This window comes from Vidua chalybeata, chromosome 3, assembly GCF_026979565.1.
Source record: "Vidua chalybeata isolate OUT-0048 chromosome 3, bVidCha1 merged haplotype, whole genome shotgun sequence".
Lineage (NCBI taxonomy): Eukaryota > Metazoa > Chordata > Aves > Passeriformes > Viduidae > Vidua > Vidua chalybeata.
In genome coordinates this window covers 8,836,635-8,857,349 of record NC_071532.1, presented here as the reverse complement: position 1 = coordinate 8,857,349, position 20,715 = coordinate 8,836,635, and the positions used below count along the sequence as shown (strand labels likewise).

General features: G+C 37.5%; 1 protein-coding gene across 6 annotated transcripts in view; it reads left to right on the top strand.

The window, feature by feature from the left end:
• The window catches only part of KIF25 (kinesin family member 25), a 40,798-nt gene that overhangs the window by 9,052 nt on the left and 11,031 nt on the right, over positions 1-20,715 (top strand). For all 6 annotated transcript variants that reach the window (XM_053939549.1, XM_053939548.1, XM_053939553.1 and 3 more), the window contains 7 exons: positions 2,819-2,922; positions 4,114-4,196; positions 5,733-5,775; positions 8,888-8,955; positions 13,930-14,004; positions 18,296-18,445; positions 19,516-19,692. In XM_053939549.1, coding sequence (XP_053795524.1) covers positions 2,819-2,922; positions 4,114-4,196; positions 5,733-5,775; positions 8,888-8,955; positions 13,930-14,004; positions 18,296-18,445; positions 19,516-19,692 — 700 coding nt within the window. The remainder of the gene's footprint in view (positions 1-2,818; positions 2,923-4,113; positions 4,197-5,732; positions 5,776-8,887; positions 8,956-13,929; positions 14,005-18,295; positions 18,446-19,515; positions 19,693-20,715) is intronic.

The window sequence follows — 20,715 nt, the reverse complement described above, 5'->3', positions numbered from 1 at the left end:
GCTGCCTTTTGAGAGCTTTTCCCTTAGCATGCAGTAGGGAAGTAGGAGCAGGACCTTGGATTCAGTAACAGAAATATTGTAGCAGCCCAAAAAATAGTCCATAGAATGGTTTGGAAGAGATCTGGAAAGGTCATCTATTTTCATTCTCCTTGCAGTGAGTAGGGACATCTTCAACTAGATCAGGTTCTCAGAGGCCCATTCGACCTGACCTTGGATGTTTCCAGGGATGGGGAATCCACCACCTCTTTGCACAACCTGTTCACTGTTTCACCACCCATGCTGTAAAAGCTGCCTTTCTTATAGCTGATGTAAGTCGACCCTCTTTTAGTTTAAAACCATTACCCTTTGACCTATTGCAACAGGCCATGCAAAAAATAATGTTACAATGTGGAATATAAAATACATCTGAATTCAAAAGAAGTTTTGGTATTAAGTCTATTGCATCACAGCTGCTTGTCCTAGATGGCATTATTAGATTGATCTTCTTTTAAAAAATGGACTCTAGACTGGCAAGAAACATTAAAAACCCCAGGGAACTATGGGGACTGCTACACATCCATATCTCAGATGTGCTGTGGCTGTGCTAGGTTATGCTTCTCCTGTTTTTCACGTCTCTGTTATGGACCTTTCTGTTATGTTTGTGTAACTTTCTGAAACCACACACAGAACAGATCAGGGAGCTGAGCCAGGATAGAATTTGCTCAGAAGGAAGGATTGCTTTTAGACCTTTGTGTGACTGAGGAAGCAGTTGTGTGAGCACAGCAGAACGTCTGGTGCAGCACTGAAGGGAGGGAATAAAAAGCTTTGGGACTGTCAATTGAAGGAAGGGGACTTGTAAGGGTTACAGTCCTGTATATGCCTGCAAGACATCACAGCTGTTAGACTGATGCTACTGTGATCGGTAACATTTAAACAGAAAAATTGTTGGCATTCCTAGCTCTCAGAAAATTTCCATATCAATCAATGACATGGGCAAAGGATGGGGAGAAGGGATGTCTGTAATGGCTGCATTCATGTGGTGACTACTTCTTTTGCCTAATGAAGAGTGTGTTATTAAAAGAGATGTATCCAATGTATACCCCTAGTTTAAGGATAAAAATGTAAACTCCTGTATAGCTTGCATCTGATGCCAAGCAGAAAACTAGGAAAATGTTAAATGAGTGTTTATACTTCTAAATGTGCATAACTTCTAAACTATACTAACTAACTTCTAAACTATACTTCTAAACTGCATAACTTCTAACTATACTTCTAAACTGCATAACTCTACTTTCAGAAAAAAAAATAGAAGTTCAGAAATAATTTATGCATTAGGAAACTTTTTTTCTTTCAGGACTGGAATAATGGAAGGTAAAGCATCTATTGCTTTACCTTCCATTATTCCAGTCCTGAAAGAAAAAAAGTTTCCTAATAAGCAGTAAGGTAAAGCATCTATTGCTTTACCTTACTGCTTATTTCAGAGACTTAGGGAACTCAAAGTGTGTGTACACAAATGTGTAAATGAAGATACTTATTGTGGAAGTTACTTAAATAATAAATGGAATATTACTTATGTAATCAATGGAGTCTAACATTGTGTTTTAAAATTTACAGTATAATTAGGTGTCAGTGACTGTAAGCAGCCCTTCTGAAAATTTATGGTAACATATTTGCATGGGATTCTCCAAACCAAAGCATGCTCGTGTTACTCCACTGGATACTCTTTTGCTGGATGTAAAAGAAGGATTTTTCATAGTGAACCTCCTAGACATTGATTTCCCAGCTATTAACTCCATGCTTCTCCTGCATGTATGCACTTGTGGAGGAACACTGTGAGCTGGAGGTGAATGGAATGGGTATTAGAAAAAAGAGATTTGAGAAATCTCTAGAGTACACAAATGTCTCTTGAACTTATCTGATTTTTAGTCTAAACCAGAGAGATTAAATTTTATGTGTGACCATGCTGAGGTACTAAGTCTGTTCCTTGCTCTGCAAGGTAGCACATACTGAGGCTGGTGGCCATCCAGCTAATTCAGCTCTGAGACCCTGGTTTTGACTTCTTGATACTCTACATTTCCAAACTGCTCACTAATTGCTGGGGATATTGATTTCCCATTGGGGTTCCTAAAAGCTTGCTTTTTACACAAGCTTACAGTCGCATAATGTGTCTTCTGGGCTGCATGTTTGTTATAGGCCTGCTCAGTGTTAATGTAATTGGGCTGAAATAAAACCATTTGTAAAGTTAGAAGGCTTTTATAATGACCCATACAAGTCTTCTCAGATTGGTGAAAGAGACCACCTAGGGTTCAAATGATCCATCTTTCCTATGAATTCCTCATGGAGTGATGGACCTATCTTAAAGGGGAGCATTACAACTGTTGTAAAGGATAGTAGCACTGTAAGTGAGGCTGAGGGTAAATGACAGGTTAACTTCTTGTAAAGTTAGCCCATGTGAGCCTAATAAGTGCAGATGTGGTATGAGCCTTGCAAGTGACAGCCCCATCTAGCAGCAGGGTGCTTCAAATGTTGGTTTCAAGCTTTGCTGGCAGGTAACATCACTCTGACTAAACTGACACATTTGAGTTGCCTTTAAATATCTTACATTATTGATTGCTTTTCAAAACTTCACATGTATAGTTGTGGTAATAATTTGTAGCTTCACATAGCAAGAACTATGATGGGATTTTTCACAGCTGTCTAGTAAATCAGAAACTAAGCCTTCTAATGGAAATTTGGTAGAAGTTGAGAGGATTTGTGCTTATATTTCATGAGGTGCTACTGGACAATTCCTTTTGTAACATCATGGAGTTTTTATATCTCTGAAACTGCTTTCTTTTAGTGTTTCAGATAAAAGCTTTTGATCTTGAGCAGTCTCTACAAGAGGTGACAGAGAGATATGAGAAAGAAAAGCAGAAGAGGAAGGCTCTACATAACAGCTTAATTGTAAGTATGTTTAATAACAGAACATTGGCTTATTTTGTTGAAATTATTTCCATAATTTCCTCACCAATATAAGTAAAGAATATACTTCACATGGATATATCACTTGCCCCAGCTGTCTATATATGATGTATTTATTTGCTGAGGCACATTTTTCTTATAATAAACCCCACTCCTTTCTTTCTACACACAATCTTCCAAATGCTCTCATGTGACCTATTGCTCCAAGGAGTATCATCCATTTTGAGTAGTGGACAAAAGTTGAGTTACTTTATCCTTTTCTCTAAATTTGCAGCTTCTGAAATAGTTTTGAAATTCTTAAAATTATTAACTTGATATTGAAAAGTAGTCATCTTTTATTTTTCAAAATATCTCAAGCTGTATCCTGTTCAGCTATTAGTGATGGTTCATTTGGGATTAATTTTTTCCTATTTGTACTTTAAATTTACTCTTCCCCCCCTCCCCACAAATGACTAGTTTTGTGTTTCCTGAATCAGGATCTGATTTTTAGAAACACAAGCCTTCTTCAGACAAATTTTTAAAAAGTTTTTCTACCTGAGACAATTAATCTCTTTGTTAAAAAGTACTTACCTTCTAAATTTTGCCTTGTGTTGCAGTTTACTGAAAGGATATTCCCCAGAGCAATGGGGCGTTAATATCAGTGGTCAATAATCCTCACAGGGAAGCTGTGTTCAGTCATACAAAATGAGAAGAACTGATCACCAGCAAAATGGAAGAGATAAACAGGTCTAAAATGGTCTACAGTGAAAAATCAGCTACTGGCTTTTTAATCATGTAGGAACACAGCAGAGAGGAAAATATACAACATATTTTATATTCCACATCTTCCTCAGGACTGGTGGAAGAGAAATGGAGTGTGTAATGTTGTCTGTTGAATTAATACAGGTGTCTGAAAAAGCTCATATAAGGAAGAAGGGGAAAATGGTTTAGAGGGAGGTTTTTTTTGTCCGTATGACCTAGAGAGGACTATACAATTCCAGTGCTCTGAAGAGCTCATACTTCCTCAAATACTTTGTCCTACCTTACTGAGACAAATTATACTGATTCTATTTTTTCCCCACAGAGTCTAGGGCTATGATGTGTTAAACACTGGCTTCCTTAAACATGTTCATATCTGTTTGACAAACTTGTCCAGTAACTCGTGTTAAATACAGCTTAATATTCTTATCTCAGGAACTGAGAGGAAATATCAGAGTCCACTGCAGGATTCGACCGTTGCTACCTTTTGATGATGCTGCTGGACATTCACAAGACAGGTATTTTGTTTTGATTGTGTTAGAGCCTATCTGACTCATAATTCAAATACAGAGAAAACAATAGTTATGTTTATATGAGAACAACTGTGTCCTTCATTTTTCTGGTTTTATGTGTGTGGGGAGACAATGATGGTATCATAAAAACGAATTGCTATTTTCTTTCTCCTGCTAAATTGGCTCTAGCCAATCTCATCCCCCTGCCTAAAAGTATGTCCATCTCAATAGAAAGCCATAGTTGTTCTGCCAAGCCAGGATTATCCTTGGCTTGGCAGAAGTAACACAGCTGCAATCAGTTTAGCATGTATTCACTACCCTATACAAATTCTGGGATGCAGTAATGTGAGAGCTGCCAAAAGTCGTGGGTAGGGACACACACTCAGCATTACAATTGTTTTGTAATGCTATAGAACACAGTGGCTGTCACCACAAACACTGGTAATTCTATTTCAGTCTAATTTGGCTCTGCATCCCTAATTTATAAAATGTTTACTGTAACTGATGTGTCAAAACATTCCAAGATCCAAAAGGAAAAGAGGGATTAGATGCAAGTATCTGCTCAACAGGCTGAATTCTCCATAGATGACTAACATGAAAGAAAGTAGGGATTGAAGTGTATACAAAGAAGGAAAGAAAGAAGGGGAAAACTAGGTGGGTGGCTAGAAACCAGTAACATTATCGTTTGCTTTATCAGTAAATAGCTGATTTTGGGCTTTCTTATACTTTTACTGCTTGGTAATTCTAAAAGAGTACATTCAGTGTTTTAAAGTTTATTAATTTTTGGCAAATCTTAAAAAGAAAAAGATTGTTATTTTTGACATTGTTTTAATTAAAACAGACAAGATATTTCAATAAGCCTGAAGTTGAAACTTGCATTAACCTGTGCTTTGTACACCTGGGAACGAACCCACTCACTTTTTTTGTTGCAGTATGAAATAGTTCAATCAGGTGCTGACTTGCAGTGTAAAACAGGATGGACTGGGCCAAACAAACTGTCAAGGCAAACAAAGACAAACAAAATTGTCAAGGGTAACTTTTCTTAATGTATCAAAAAGTAATTTAAATAAAACTTATCTGTATTTGGACTGATTCTCCAAAAACTTGCACACATAAATAGATTTATACACCTCAATAATCCCAGTCAGTGTTTGGATTCAAGATCAGAGACAAATACCTGAAAAGAGGGTGTTTTTCACTTTAATTTTCTAAAGTGAAAGCCTCTTCTTACAAGCTCATGCAATAATCACAAAATAATAGAATGGCCTGCATGTGCATTCATCTTAATTTGGTTTGTTCTAAATGTCTTTTCTAAAGCAAATTATTTTGCTTGATTGCACTTTAATTTGTTCTTTACTCAAAATTAACTGTGGTGTTAGTATGTATATAGGGTATAATAATACTGGCAATTCTGAAAGGTACTCTTCAGACAGTGTGTAGTTCACAGACACTTTAAACATTGTTTTTTCTCAGCCAAGTGGAATATTTATGGTTTGAAAGGTACCTCTTCTTCCCCTATTGATGCTTTTTCTTCCCTTACAGGCAAAGAAACTTTTCAGAAAAAGTGGCATATGCAGCTGATGATGTGAGTATTTGATGGTGGAATTCAACAGCACATTCATAGATACTAGAAGAAGAAACAAAAGGGGCGTGAGAATCATGAGTTTAAAAAAAAAAAAAAAAACAACAAGACCAGGTGGTGCTCAGATTTGATTACCTGTGGCTGCAATAGCAGGTGGTTTGTGCTATTTTTGTCCTGACTCTGTAGTGGTAATAGCTTGGAGCTTCTGCTGGAGCAACCATCCTTTTACCGGAGGTTGAATGTTTGCAACAGTCAAACTGCTGCCGACTTCCTGCTGTCAGTCCCTTTGAGCCACCTGTATGTGCTGTAGCTATTTCTAAAATTATGTCAGGTTTTTTTCAGATTTTACTATTGCAACACAGCTAATGCATTAGGACAGAAATCTGATACCTCGTGAATCACAGCAGCCTATGTGGTGCTGCAGTCAAGCATGTTAAAGTATCCTGGCTTAGATCCATCGGAGGAGGAACGGTCATTGAGGTTGCAAATCCAAATGACATTCCAGCATTAACTGAGGCCATTACCAAGATATAAAATTTAAAAAGGCACAAGAGTGTGAGCTAAGGTCAAAGTATTAACTTGGGTTTTAATTTTCATAGCTGCTGTAGTTCTTAGTTGGCTGCTCACTGTTACTTACATGGTGATGAGCCAAATTCTCTTTTAGAGTGTAGTGCTTAAAATATTGCTGAAGTGACCTACAGTATGTTATGCATTTAAATCTCCCAAATTATAGTTTCATTAGGCAGATCTTACTTGCATAATATGGATAATTATATATATATATCTGTATCTATATGTGTGCAATTAGGTAACTAATGGAGCTCATAAAGAGATGAAGAAAGTAAATATATCAGGAGATAAAAAACAGGGATCTGTAATGGTAGACATAGTATTCTGGATATCCTGACACATTTATTGTACTATAAAATACTGCAGCCATTTCTGACCTGTTAAATTTTATTGCATAAGGATGAAATCAGGCATATTTGGGTTTTGGATTATTTCATATAGATATCTGATGTATTACAGTATTGACATGTTTGCAGGCAAGGCAGTGTTGGCTTACTTATGCCAATTGATGAGTTTTAGTTTGTATGAAAGAGTGACCTTCCATATGATAATCTTATTAAATATTTCAGGAATATAAATATAAGCACAGGACTGAGAAATGAAATTTGCAAAATACTAACTTCCTGGTTTTGGAAAACACAAAATAGACTTCAAATGTTTTATTGGTATGCCTGGACATTTATTTAGTTAAAATACTTTCCAGTTTTGATCAAACACCTGAAGTCTTTGTTAGTTTCTTAATATGAATTTATTTTTCTTTAAGGAAAACAAAAATTGTTGCAAGAATCCTCCTTACAAAAAACAGTCAATTTAGACTAATCTTATAAAAGTAAAGGAAAATAATGTTTATTGCCTGTTTACTTTGTTGTTAACAACTGAAGATGTTATGCTAGTGGCTAGGATAAATGTGCAATTTTCAGATTAAAATATGGGGCTTGACTTGTATTGAGATTTTAGTTGCAACACAGTCAAAGATTGTATTTCTGGAAACAAGTTAACCATTTCCCAGATAATGATTTAAAGGAAATTTTAGATCAAGGTGAAGCAAGACTGAGTTTATTAGTTTTGCTTTCTAAATCATGACTGTCTCTCCCGATTTTTTTTCCTGAAAATACTTTTTGTGTAGCATAACCAGGCAGTTATTTGCAATGATTGTGCTAGAAAGCAGATCCATGGAACTACATGACTTCCATTTAGTCTCTGAATGGTTTTTCTTTTGTTTGTTTGTTTGGAAATTCCTATCATTCTTAAGGCGTATGTTTTTTTCTAACATATTGTTCATCTTCTCTAGAGAAACTTGATTCTGATTTTAAGTCTAAAAAAGACTTAAGATTTTATTAGGTGTACCAGAATAGTATTGCATTTCAGGTTTTGAGTTACTTAAAGATTTTTTAAGTTTTCTTTTTGCTGTCCTGTGTATGCTCAGCTCCTCAACATAACATTAACAACTGTCTGAGCCTTTCTTCTGAAGCTTGGAAGTTGTGCAATAACTGTGGAGAGTGAGTGCACACCACATATCAGGTTGAACCACTCCACACAGATTAGGACACTGAACAGTGCTGGTGTTGTCAATACCTGAGGAAATGAGCAGATGAGGAGGTACTGAATGCACAGACTCTTTTTAGTGGTGACAGCCCAAGGGGGAATGAGTGCAATCTAAAATACAGGAAATTCAGCCAAAACATGAGAAGAAGCTGTGAAGGCAGTCAAACACTGGCACAGGTTGCCCAGAGAGGATATGGATCTCCATCTTTAGAGATATTCAAAGCATGACTGGATGTGGTTGTTACAAATGCTCATATGAAACTACTGCCTGTTAACAGTCAACTCTTTGTTTCTATGTTAGGCAAATAGAGGTTTTCTCTTATTTCTCACCTTAGAGAAGGCTTGTCTGCAAGTAAATTAGATACCTGAATCAGACATTTATTCCGTCATTCTATATATTTTTCAGTTTTTTTCCTTTTTCCTTCCTCCAGAGCCAGGTTACTGATCCTATTAGAATTTTTGTGTCAGGCCATTTAGTAGCAATGTTGTACTGACATCTGTACTCAGCTAAATTTACCAGTACTGGTGTGGGTAACAGCTCATTCTGTGGAGTAATTGCTTTGTCATCATTAGTTTGATAATTATACATTTCTCCTCTCCAAAGAGGTAGAAATACTCATAAATTCAAAGGAAGAAATTTGATGTTTATTAGCCTTTTGCACGCTGGACATACTGTTATGTGATTGTTATTTGCTCAGCTCTTTATAACTTCAGTCTGTGGCAATACTTATTTGAAGGCCACCAGTTCAGCACTGCAACCCACTTGTCTGAAGCACATTAGGAATTTCAGCACTCCCATCAAATGCAGTAATGTAACCACAGGTTAGTAAGCTAGAAAATCTCTTTGAATTGGATGAAGTATTTTGTGTGCTGGAGAGCTTCCACCCAATTTGTTCCTGGTCCTTAAAGCTGTGACCTCATACATTAAGACTGATGGATATTTGGTTCTGTGTGTGTGCCTGTGATATTAACTATAGATAAATTTACTTTTTTCTCTTAGGAAACTGTCCTTGTCAAGTGTAGCCGTCCTGGTCATGCCTCAGTAAACAAGACTTTTCAGTTTGAGAGGTGGGTAATCCTGTGTAGCAATCTGGAAATCTGAATTGCTGGAAGATTTGTGTAGTGAAGACTAATATTTTTAGTACACATTAGATAGAGGGTAATGCTCTTTTTGGTTGGGATTTTTGAGTAGGGCAGGCAGGATGAAAATTCTTGGGGTTTTTTGGTGTAATAATTATGTTTTTCCCAGGACAGAATAATGCATTTCAGGGAATAGATAACAGTCTTCTCTCTCATTAAAGACTACTGATACGGCTAAGTTTGAAACCTGTATGAGACTTACTTGACTCTTTTCACAACATGAGTAGCTGTCCTGACCCTTGCAACATGTTGCAATGTAGCAGAATGTTTCAAAGGTAAGGAAGCCTTATTTGCCTTCTAGTACTTAAAGGGAGCTTATTAGAAAATGGGGCCAAACTTTTTAGTAGGGCCTGTTACAATAGGAGCAACAGTAATGGTTTTAAACTAAAAGAGGGTCAATTGAGACTAGATATAAGGAAGAATATTTTCACAATGAATGCAGTGAAACACTGGAATAGGTTTCCCAGAGAGGGACTAGATATCATATTCCTGGAAACATCTGAGGTCAGGTGATATGGGACTCTGAGCAACCTGATCTAGTTGATTTCCCTGCTCATTGCAGGGGGTTGGATTAGGTGACCTTTAAAGGTTCCTTAAAACCCAGACAATTCAATGGTTCCATGAATTGAGGTGGATTGTAAGATTTCAGCATTAGACATAGAGCATGACTTTGGCAGAAACTGGACTGAGCACTTGTACGAGCTGATGTTCAAACAGCCTGACCAGAGGCAGCAAGGCGGAGCAGTGGCAAGGGAATCAGTGCTCCCCAAAGGAAAGGCTACAGTGGGACTGCTTGCCATATTAGATGCTCAAAAATCCACACAGTTGAATTGGATAAGGGGATTTGTGATAAGGGTTTTAATGGGACACCGGAGTCACTGCCAGTCTCTGTCAATGAGACAGAAAACTGCTGGGAGTCAGGCTGAAGGGTGCCTTCTGTTCTCTCAAAATACTGCTGACTTGGACCTCTGAAAACAGGAGTGAAGAGTTAAATAATACAATGAGAACTCTGTAAATGAAGAAATACAAAATTTTACCCCAATGCCTCTTTCTAATGCAAACTTTGAATCTGTATATTGCAATTACTCAGGAGGCTGTCCACCCTGAACCATGATGCAAAACCCTCTGGAAACAGAATACAGGAGGACAATTTCATGCTTCCTTGCTTGAAGGCAAAACTTGATTTAAAGTCAGACGTACCCAGCATGAATTATCTGTCCTGGTTTAAACTTAATGTCTGAGCCTGTTCAGCTGAAATTCCTGTAGGTTTGCTAAACATTCTTAGTCGCTGACCTTTTACCCAAGGTGTTCTTGTAAAGTGCTGCAGTTTTCTATGCACAGTAGAATGGGGATTGCTGTCATACAGGCCAACAAGCACCTGAAAAATCCTGAGATAATGCAGATCTTGGGGAAGTTTTACTGATCTCACAGGTTACAGGACATCTTTGATTCAAGGCATGTGGGATCTCTTAGGGTACATGACCTCTTCACATGTTGCTAAGCTACTCAAAGTAATTCCTTTCACTCTTCAGCTGTACCAAACCCAGCCATACCAGTTGAAGTAAACACAGAAAAATGCTGGAATTCAACTCTGTAAAGCAGCACAGTTAATGGTATTGACACACTACTCCAGAGGTGCTGTGATTCTGGAAATGTGGTGTAGATCCTGGTAATCAGGAAAAGGGTTAAAAAAAATGTAAATCCCCCAAAGAATGCAGTTCTCCAGTAATGTTTTTTTAGTGTCCCAGTACAGCTATTTTTTATAAACAGAAAAGCATATGTTTCTTATGAACTCTAAAATGTTTATTTTTTTAGCAATGTTTTATGGAACTAATAAATGTCAAAATATTTGATTTCAGCTCAGGATGAAAATTCCAGCTTTCAACATGTTATGCTTTTATAACTTTATTGGCAAATCAGTTAGCAAAATAAAAAGGCAGCTCAGAATTTTCAATGTGAAATTCACATTAATCAGTGCACAGGGACAAATCTATCATTTGGATAAAAATATGTGGGGTTTTAGAAAGAGATTCTTTGGATTTGCAGCATCTTTCATGGTTTCAGATAGCTAATGAAGTGGGTGTCCATGCTTCAGCCAAAGCTGTGGTTACAGTGTAGCATAAACTAGTTCAAGACTACTTTAAACCACTTTATTTCAGTATGGATAGCATTTGAACCACAGCAGCTAAGTAGTGGCAGAAAAACCCCTTTAGGAAGTTGAGTAAATATTTGATTAGTTACTGTAATGTGGAATCATGTGCCTTTCCTCGGATCAGCTACCGGAGCCTGACCCTGACATAGCTGTACTGACCCCAGCTGTGGCTGTACTTGGAAGAAATGGCCTCAAGCTGTACTAGGGCTTAGGTGTGTGTCCAGCCTGTGCTCAGGTAGGATGTCAAGAAGATTTTCTTCACAGAAAGGGTGCTTCAGCTCTGGAACTGGCTGCCCAGGGAGGTGGTGGAGTCACCATCCCTGGAAGTGTTCAAGAAACAGCTGGATGTGACACCTACTGATATGGGTTAGTTGGCAAGGTGATGTTCAGTCAAAGGTTGGACTTCATGGCCTTGGAGGTCTTTTCCATGCTAACTGATTCTGTGATTCTACTTTGCTGTGCAAATGACTGATTGATTCTAGCCTGGGTTGTGGTCAGTAGCAATGTGTTTGCTTTCTTAGGCAACAAAAGTCATCAACTGTGAATGTTTTAATCTTGTCTGTCTTAGTATTTTCTCTTTTTTTCTTTTTTTTTTTAAATTTACAACGTAGCTCTGAGATGTTTTGATGTGAAAAAAAAAAAAAATTCAATACATACTGAGTTAGAGACTAGTTGGTTAAGATGGAGAACTGCATGCTAATGAATATTTCATCAACTGCAGATGATAGATGAAGCAGAGAAAAGTGTTTGGAAGTGCTTTTGCTCTTTTATATTGACCTTGCAGATTGGATGTGCAAAGTTTACTGAAGCCTGTGCTCATGTGCATGCAAAGCAGGGACAGAGTATTCAGTCTCTGACTCCCAGTCCAAACTGTGCCACATATTTGTGCATATTTGTTGGTTTCTCAGTGCACTATGATGGCACATCAGTGGAATGGCAATACAAGCAGTATTTGTCTATCAAGCCAGACAAGTGCTCCTTTCCTGATTAAAGAGAGTACATTTTCATGCAGCTTACAATTAGTCTGTGGAACACATTGCCACAGGATGTTTCTCTGGGCCAAGAATTTTGCAAGATGCAGAAAGAAACTGAATGCTAATTCTAATATTTTTTTTTTTGAGACAGAGATTCAACTCATATTTCAGTTTTGAGGCCAGTATACAGCTTTTAAGGATTAGGATGAAGCACAGAGATGAATTATTGTGTTTCTGGCCACCATATTGTCTCTTGCTCCTTCCTCTGGCTGTTGTCAGGAAAAATGCTGAGTTCAGTGCATTGGCTCCAATCCTGTATCTGTTTATCAGTGATCCCTGTGTATAATCTTATTTATGGAGAGCATGAATACAAGAACTCTATTTGTGCAGTCTATAGACTGTACCAGACAGATCACGGTCAGATATACAAAGAGGCTTGAGTAAATGCTGAAGAGCACACTTTGTCTTTATTCAGTTAACCTTGTAGTATCCTGTACAGTCTGTGGGATACTGTTAAGTGAAGTGTACTGGTGTACTGTATACACAGAGAAGTGACTACACTTTGTAACCAAAATTCCTGTTTCTAATTAGCCATTTTGCTGTGAGCTATAAAGAGCATATATCACCTACTGGAAAACAGAGCTAGACAAAAAAAAATCACCACAGAAAGATACCAGAAAAGGAAACTTTTTCAAAAGATAAACATTCATACCTCAAATATTTAACTGTGGGTAATGACACTCATGTTTTAGATTCTGTTCATCTTGTGTAAACAATGGGTGCTGCAGACTGTAATCTTGGGGAGGATACATTTTTGGTGTGCTACAGAAGAAATTAATGAGTTAGGATATCCATGTTTTATGATCAGAATTTCCTCTCTCTGATGATTTCCTATTTTCAGGTCTTGATTTTATGTTGTGCAAACCTGAAAGGGTTGGAGGAAAGATTTCTTTGAAGATAAATGTTGTTTTTTTTTTTTCTCCTTGCATTAAAAAAACATATGGAGTTCTTTCAGACATCATTGTATTGGCCCAAGTATTGAAAAGTCATTGCTCTTTTCTAAGAGGTAGAATAACTCATGCAATTTAATTGTCTTCCATTCTATTTAAAAAGGTCTGCATTCCACATCATTATGTAAAAGAAAGTCTTCCCTTGAGTGAGAAGTGTTGATTTCAGAGTAGGTAATTCATCAGGGCTGGGGGATGGAAATACCTTAGGCTGATATTGCCCACAAAGATAGTGCATCCTTAAACATTACCTTCAGGAGCATTCTGATTTCTGCTGTGCCACTGAGTCTTCTGAGACAAGTCCTCAGCAAGTTTGCAGTCTCTGTAGCTCTTCCACCCCCTTCCCCCCCACCAAACTTTACCCACATCTAAAGGGCAATACAACCTGACCACTGTCTTCCATAAAGCAATACATAGGAATCCCAGGCAGCAGGGCCATTTCACATTCTAGTAGGTGTGAAAAAGTTACAGGGATCCAGTACAGCCTAAAAAAAAGATTTCTGTGTGCCAGAGGGGCAGGCAGAAGGTTTAGGATGAGCTCAATCCACAAGCGTACACCCATACATCCATGTGTTGTTCTCCCCAAAACACACAACAGCTGCTCCCAAAATGCGAGTGAGAACTTAGGAGTTCATATTTTCAGTTCTGTGACACAGAAATGTCAGCAGGTCCCAAATTGTATGTCACTGGCCTACAGTTTCTATGGTCTGTGTTCTCACTACAACATTTATATTTTTTCTTTGGTTAATCATTGCACTTTGTTCCTCAGAGTTTACAATGATTTGGAGTCTCAAGATGCAGTATTTGCAGATGTGGCCCCTTTGCTAACATCTCTCCTGGATGGGTAAGTTAAAAGGTTGTCATAAGAAAGCTAAAGCACAATAATCTACTGAAATCTATCAATTAAAAAAAATACTTAATAATGGTGATCTAGTCAAATTGTATGGCTTTGCAGTTCCATTTTCCTGTTTTCTTCCTAGTCAGCACCAAGTGAATGCTGTTTCTCTGTATAAACAGTGAAAATATGGTTTACAAAATTTAACAGAGCAGACAAATTTGTAAAAATAAAAAAATCCCATTTTTTTCTTCTGATCTGCTTCTGTCCAATTGATGCTTCTAATGGAAGATGTTGTCTTTTTTCTTTGTACTCTTTAGGTTATGTTTTATAACTTTTCCAGTTGCAGACATTGTATGATACATATTTTCCAACAGTGTGTTCACTGTGAATGTTGTGTTCAATGAAAATGGCCTGCCAGGACCATAGGAGGTGGTACAATCGATTCCTGGTTGAACCAGAACTGAGCATTCTCAGTCATTCTACTGCTCCTTCAGGCACTGGGGTAAAACAGAATTCTGGTTTGAATACAAAACTGATCAGTAACAAGCACTAACAAATACACGAAATTACTTCTAGCTACTGAAGCTCATAAAGTGTGATTTTTCAGAAGTACTGAGCCAACTTAAGCTACTCTTGCAAAGAGGCTTTGATGTGCATATTGTTATAATCCTTGAGGCTTGAACTGAGTTTTATACATAACTTTCTTTCTGCTCCTTTTTCATCCCTGTTCCAATACCACTTAATTATATGGTAGGGCTGTCATGGACCTTTCACTCCCTGTAGAGGAAAAGACAATCCCTTTCCATTTGCAGTGGCATAGTTGAACAGTGGCAGTCCTAGTTTCCAGCAGCCTGAACACTGAAGTTTCCAAGGTTCCTTTTGTGAAAGCATCCTAGAAGAGGTATCTAAAGATACTGTGAATATTGGGAATTCCATATGCCACAGAGAGGCCCCCAGGGGCTCCCTGGCTGGGGGAAGTCATAGATTTCATTATTCTTGTTTACCAGTGATGAGTAACCACAGTTTCTTTAGCTGACCAACCTAGGGACCACTACCTTGCAGGAGTTTAAAGAAGTCTTAACACTACAGCTTTCTCTCCCTACTTTTCCTTTTGCAATGATTGTAATTTTGCCTTGGTTCAACAGGTCCCTTAAGTATCTTCAGACGTATCTGATTTGTACCTTGATCTGCTGTACTTCCCACTTACTAATTTTTACATGGGGAGAATCCTTTCCTAAAAGCTAAGATTTTTGTATTCAGTTAGGAAATGTTCTGTTATTGAAAACAAAAGACCTGTCTTGTTCTTCCAGAAGTGCTGTTTAAACATAAGCAGATTCTCAGGAAAGTCGAGTCTGTGCATATGAGCACAGCAGCCTTCCCACTGTAAATGGGAAACAGACATACTTAGTCTGAACCTTGAACCTCTTTGCTGCTCCTGATTGTTTTAGTCTGGGTTCCAAAGTGGTCTGTAACAACTTCTAGCTCGAGTAGAAGGGAGTGTTCTCTCCTTTTCCTTATTTTTTCTATGTTTTTCTTTCTTAATGGATTGTTTCATTTTTCAGTACAAATATACAGGAAGAAAAGATTGTTCCATATGTAAACCAGACAAAGTATAGCAGGCTTCAAAGTTTACTGTGAGCCATACAGGGCCAACAGGGGAATAAGATAACTTTTCTTTTCTTAACAGCATTGAAGAATCCAACTTGTTAGTTTATTTTAAAGAATTAATTTCTCCTCCTTTCATTTCCTTTAACCGTGTTCTCTCCTAGGGGTAACTTTGCTACAGTGAATACCCACACTCTTTGCAGGAGAGAAGTGCTACAAAACTATTGGTATTTTAGCTTGACAATAAGAACTTTTCTAAATAATAATATAACTGTTATATATAATAATAAGGTAGAGAAGGAAAAATATCAGGGCACATAGCTGAATCATAGTCAAAAATCTTCACACTTCTCTATTTGAAAACTTTATGCTGGAGGTAGATCTCCAATGATGTAAATTATAATAAAAAACTATTACTATACAGATAAATATAAAGTAATCTGCTTCTTGTCCTATTGTTGAATCCCACAACAATTCACTGTTTCCTGTACCTGATTAGATATGATACTGCTTTTGCCAGTTTTACCTCATTAGGGCTGACTGAAACACTGTTTTGGCTTTGGCAGAGAAGTTACCACTGATTGATACCTGACTTGCACCTCTATCTTCAATGTTACAATCCTCTGCCCACTTAACTTCTAATCACATCATCTGTATCTTGTCAGAACTATTTTGTCCATGATGCTTACTGTCTTATAACTAGCTGCAATTAAAGAAAATTTAAATAGCTGGACTGTAGGAAAGTCCTTTAGGAGAGACTTCTAATAAGACTAATTCTGTTTTTCCTAAGGAAAAACATCTGGCTCCCTTTTTGGTTCCAAAGATCTGTTTAATTTTGAAATAGGGCTAGAAGTCTCAATAAGGTACAGGCTGGCCAGGCAGTGTGTATGAGGGGTGGAACTGTGAAAATTACTTCTGGTTAGTCTAGCTAAAAACTACCAAAATTAGTGTGAGCTTTTCTACTGAGTTATGTCAGCAGGGAATACTTCAGAAAATCTCTCATTTCAGATTTACAGCCCTAATTGCTATCACATTTAATTTTACTGTAGTGCTCTTTGTTTTCAATTACTGTTATATCATCTCCTTTACTTCATGAAATCTATGACTAGACTACCTATTTTATACTCTGCAGTGCATGCTAAAAACTGGAGGGACCTTACTATAGATTCATTGACTGCAACTTTGACTTCACATTCCCAGAAAGGGTACCCACGTATTTTCCATGTGACTTAGCAGCCCACATTTCTTTCTAACAAGTGAAAGCTTTCAAAATAATCCTTCTGAAATAATTGCTTCTAGGCATGTTTAATATGCATGTAAGTATTTCATTACTTGAAACCATACATTTAAAACAATTAGATGAGGGGTGTTCATTGAAATATGCTGGCATGTGCTTGAAACTACATTTTTGATATGAGGAAAAGCATCAGATAATCAGAAGCAGCTGTTTCAGGTCTGCTCACAGAGGAGGTAACTTAGGCAGTGAAATTTTATTCCCTGGCAGAAAAGGAGCAAGCCCATTCTTGCAACTCTAGTAGAGCAGAAGTTTCTGCAAAGTGTGAAGCACTTCCTGTGTATGAAGGTTCTGCTAATGTCGTATCTCTGAACAAACAAGATAGTCCAGGGAGAGAGCAGTCCTGTCACCATAAATGCATGTCTTCCAAGGCTTTGGCTGGCACAGTACTGTGGACAACAACGAGTTGCTGGCAGGGGCAGCAGAGCAGGCACAGCCAAGGAGGGGCAAAACTTCAGCTGCACAGCACAGTGTTGGTCCTCCATACAAAGCAGTACTGTGGCTGGATGCATCTGTGTCCACCCAGTTATTTTGCTTAGGATGTTGACTTTGATCCGATTATGTTAGTAACACACTTTCTAGATAGGATTCATATATTTCATCACAGTTCATCCCTGTGGCACAGACATCCACAACAGTGCTCACAGCTGTGAACAATTCTTTTTCTATAATTATTTTCAGTGCAGCCAAGAGGCATTTTCAGAGTTCTGTTCATTAGACATATTTACTTGTCTACTTCAAAAGATGATGTTTCATAGGTGCCTGTTCCTCTGCACTGATATTGTACATTTTCATTTTCTCCTTGTCCTTATCAGAGCAGTTCCTGCCACCTTGTTTCAGAGTAGTAGTCATTGTGTGGTGCTCTTGGTTTAAAATTTTTGCCTCCTATTCTTAGGGCTGTTTTCTCTGAGGCCTATGACTGATGAGCCTGCCTGAAAAAGGCTATGAGAGATGAAGAGTTCCCAGCTGCTAGGATACAAGTACAGTGGTTTGCAGCACAGCACTGTAACACAAATCAAGCCTAGAAATGGTTTACTTTACAATGCTGTATTGTAAACTGCAGTGGTTCAGGAGCTGATTAAAAAGCAGCTCAGTAGTGCAAAAGCTGAAAGTTGGGCAGGCAAGGAGGTCTAACAGGATCTATCATTCCAAGCTAAGGATCCTTTAAACTTCTACTTTAAAGCATCCCTTCAACTCTGCTTAAAAAAATAAGATCTGTTTAGGTGATGTTATGGGCAGTAATTACTGTCAGACTTTGAGATCTGTAGAAAGAAATAGAGGGCAGTGTTTTTATTTTCTTGTTTAAGTTTGTGTTCCCCAGTTGTTTGGAGTTTGACTTGCCACCTAACAGACACATTTGGTAATGATAAAATAAATTACAGCACTTCTATTTTTCAGGTACAATGTGTGTATCATGGCTTATGGACAAACTGGAAGTGGGAAGACATACACAATGTTGGGACCACAGTTAGAGGGGAACTTAGCATTTGCCATAGAAGAGGAATCAGAACTTGGAATTATTCCTCGAGCTACCCAAGAAGTGTTTAGGTAAAAACAAAGTAAAGGCTTGCTGTTAGTGGCAGTCAATTTAAACTGTATATAAAGGATGAAATAATGTTTGCAATGTATTTATCATTACAGATTTCAGTTTCAAAATGGTTAATATTTATAGCTTCTCTGACCACCATTTGATATTTGAGGCTTCATATAGATTTCTAGTCTCTCTCCTGCTTAATCTGATTTTCTGAGACAATAAGATTATGCAGTTTTACTGTGTGTTATCTGTCCATCTGGCATTCAGACTCTAATTAAACTTTTGAAAATGCTTCAACCATAGCTGTGGGAGTCCAAAAGATAAAATTAATTTCCAAAAAGTTCTGTGAAAATTGACAACTGGACTACATGAAGAAGATTCAGATTAGAACGCAGTCCCAAGGAAGAAGGATAGTAGAATTTTTAACTACAATCTGTTTTTGTTTTAAGGGTTCTTAGATTTTTTCAGTTGAACCTAATACAGGATTGAACTGAGATGCTGCTATGTTATAGTAGAAGAGCCATTAGAAGTTTTTCCAGCTAAGTGTGTTTCTTTTGGAAAAGAGTATAAGCTAAATCAAAGAACCAACCAATTTTGTATGAGAATAACTGTCTAACTGTAAATACTCTCATGAATAGAGAAGTCATTAATTTATGGATTTTCTGAGGCTGTGAACAGATAACTTCTTCCAGATATAATTTCCCATCTCTGTTCATTGCTTGTACTCTGCCAGATTTTATACTCTGAGCTCTGAGTGCAATAACTGCCAGCAGAGAAATGGTATAAAAAAAATCCTGAGGTGGAAGGCTAGTGGAAAAAATAAGCTGGCACAGCTGTTTGGAAAATGAAATTCTATTTACTTCCTCAAGTATAAATAAACTGTATATTCTGATTCTTCAAGTTAACATTAGCATATGGATGAAGCAATTTCATGGCTGCAGATACTTAGTAAATGCTTTTATCAGATTGTAATTATATTACAATTAAAGAATAGATCTCTATTTATAGATTGTTCATTTGGGGTTTGATTTCAACATTTTTGGACTTTTTTCTTCAAACTTTTTTCTCTTTTTTTATTTGCCAGGCTTATTTCAGAAAAGCCACCAGGAAGTTACTGGGTTGAGGTTTCTGTTGTAGAAGTATATAATAATGAAATTTTTGATCTTCTGGCCAAAGACAGTTGTGGAAAAGTGCTTAGTGTCAAGCGTGATGTTGTCACAACCAGAGAAGGGAAGAGTGATGTGCCATTGCTGACGCACGAGTGAGTACACGGCTTGTTCCTCCCATCCAAACACTATCTGCTGTTAACGCTGTGTAGAGCTGTCACAAAATTGCATTATAGGCACCAGATTGCTTCTAAACAATGAGTCTTTACCATATGCAAAAGAACAGTTCTGTTTCTGTTAGCTCAGTCTATTAGACTGCAGTTGGCTGCAAATGTCAAAATACTTCCAGAAAAAACTGTACAATTACTTTGAGTTATACTCCTGTGCTAAGTGCTTTCCACTCAGAATGCCTGAAGATTGCCGCACATGTTGTTGTTGCTGGATCTATGGCATCTTGTCAGCTGTAGAAAAAGAAGTGATAATCTAGTCACAAAGCACTTTCCATTCAGTCTTACTGAATTATAAAATTTACAGATTATAATAGAAATTTAAGTACAAGTTGCAAATAGTTAAGCAGCTGTAGGGTGTTAGCTTTCCCTTTATGCATTGGAGTTACAAAAAATTAGAATAAGATTTTAAGTGATCTTTTCATACAAATATCCATCTTAATATTACTTAATGTTCTGTTTTCTTAACTGGAGGTGTTAAAGCTGGAATTGTTATGTTGGCATTTGAACTGGTAGGTCTTGAAAATCAAGGTTCTTCAAACTAAAAGCTAAGCAGCAAAGCTTCTCACCATTCACTTTTAAGATGTTCCTCCCCAGCATTGGTGTATGCCAGGTTTGATCCTTATTTACACAACTTCACAGTGTAGGGAGTGCTAGGGTATTTAAGGCTACAGCTATACTTACTTTAATGCCTTCTTTTACTTACTAAGCATTACAAAGATTTGTTCTAGTACTCATGGGAATGATTCTTGGTATTATGTAAGCGTGGCATACAAAGCAAATGTACAGTGCTTTCTTTTTCATCCACTAACAAGAGGGAATCTGTTTCAGATGCTTCATTTTTGTAATGGCTGTGTCATTTATCATAGAATGTCTTGAGTGACATAGAATGACACTCATAGAGTGTCACAGAATGTTGTTTATCATAGAATGTCTTGTGGGAAGGGGCCC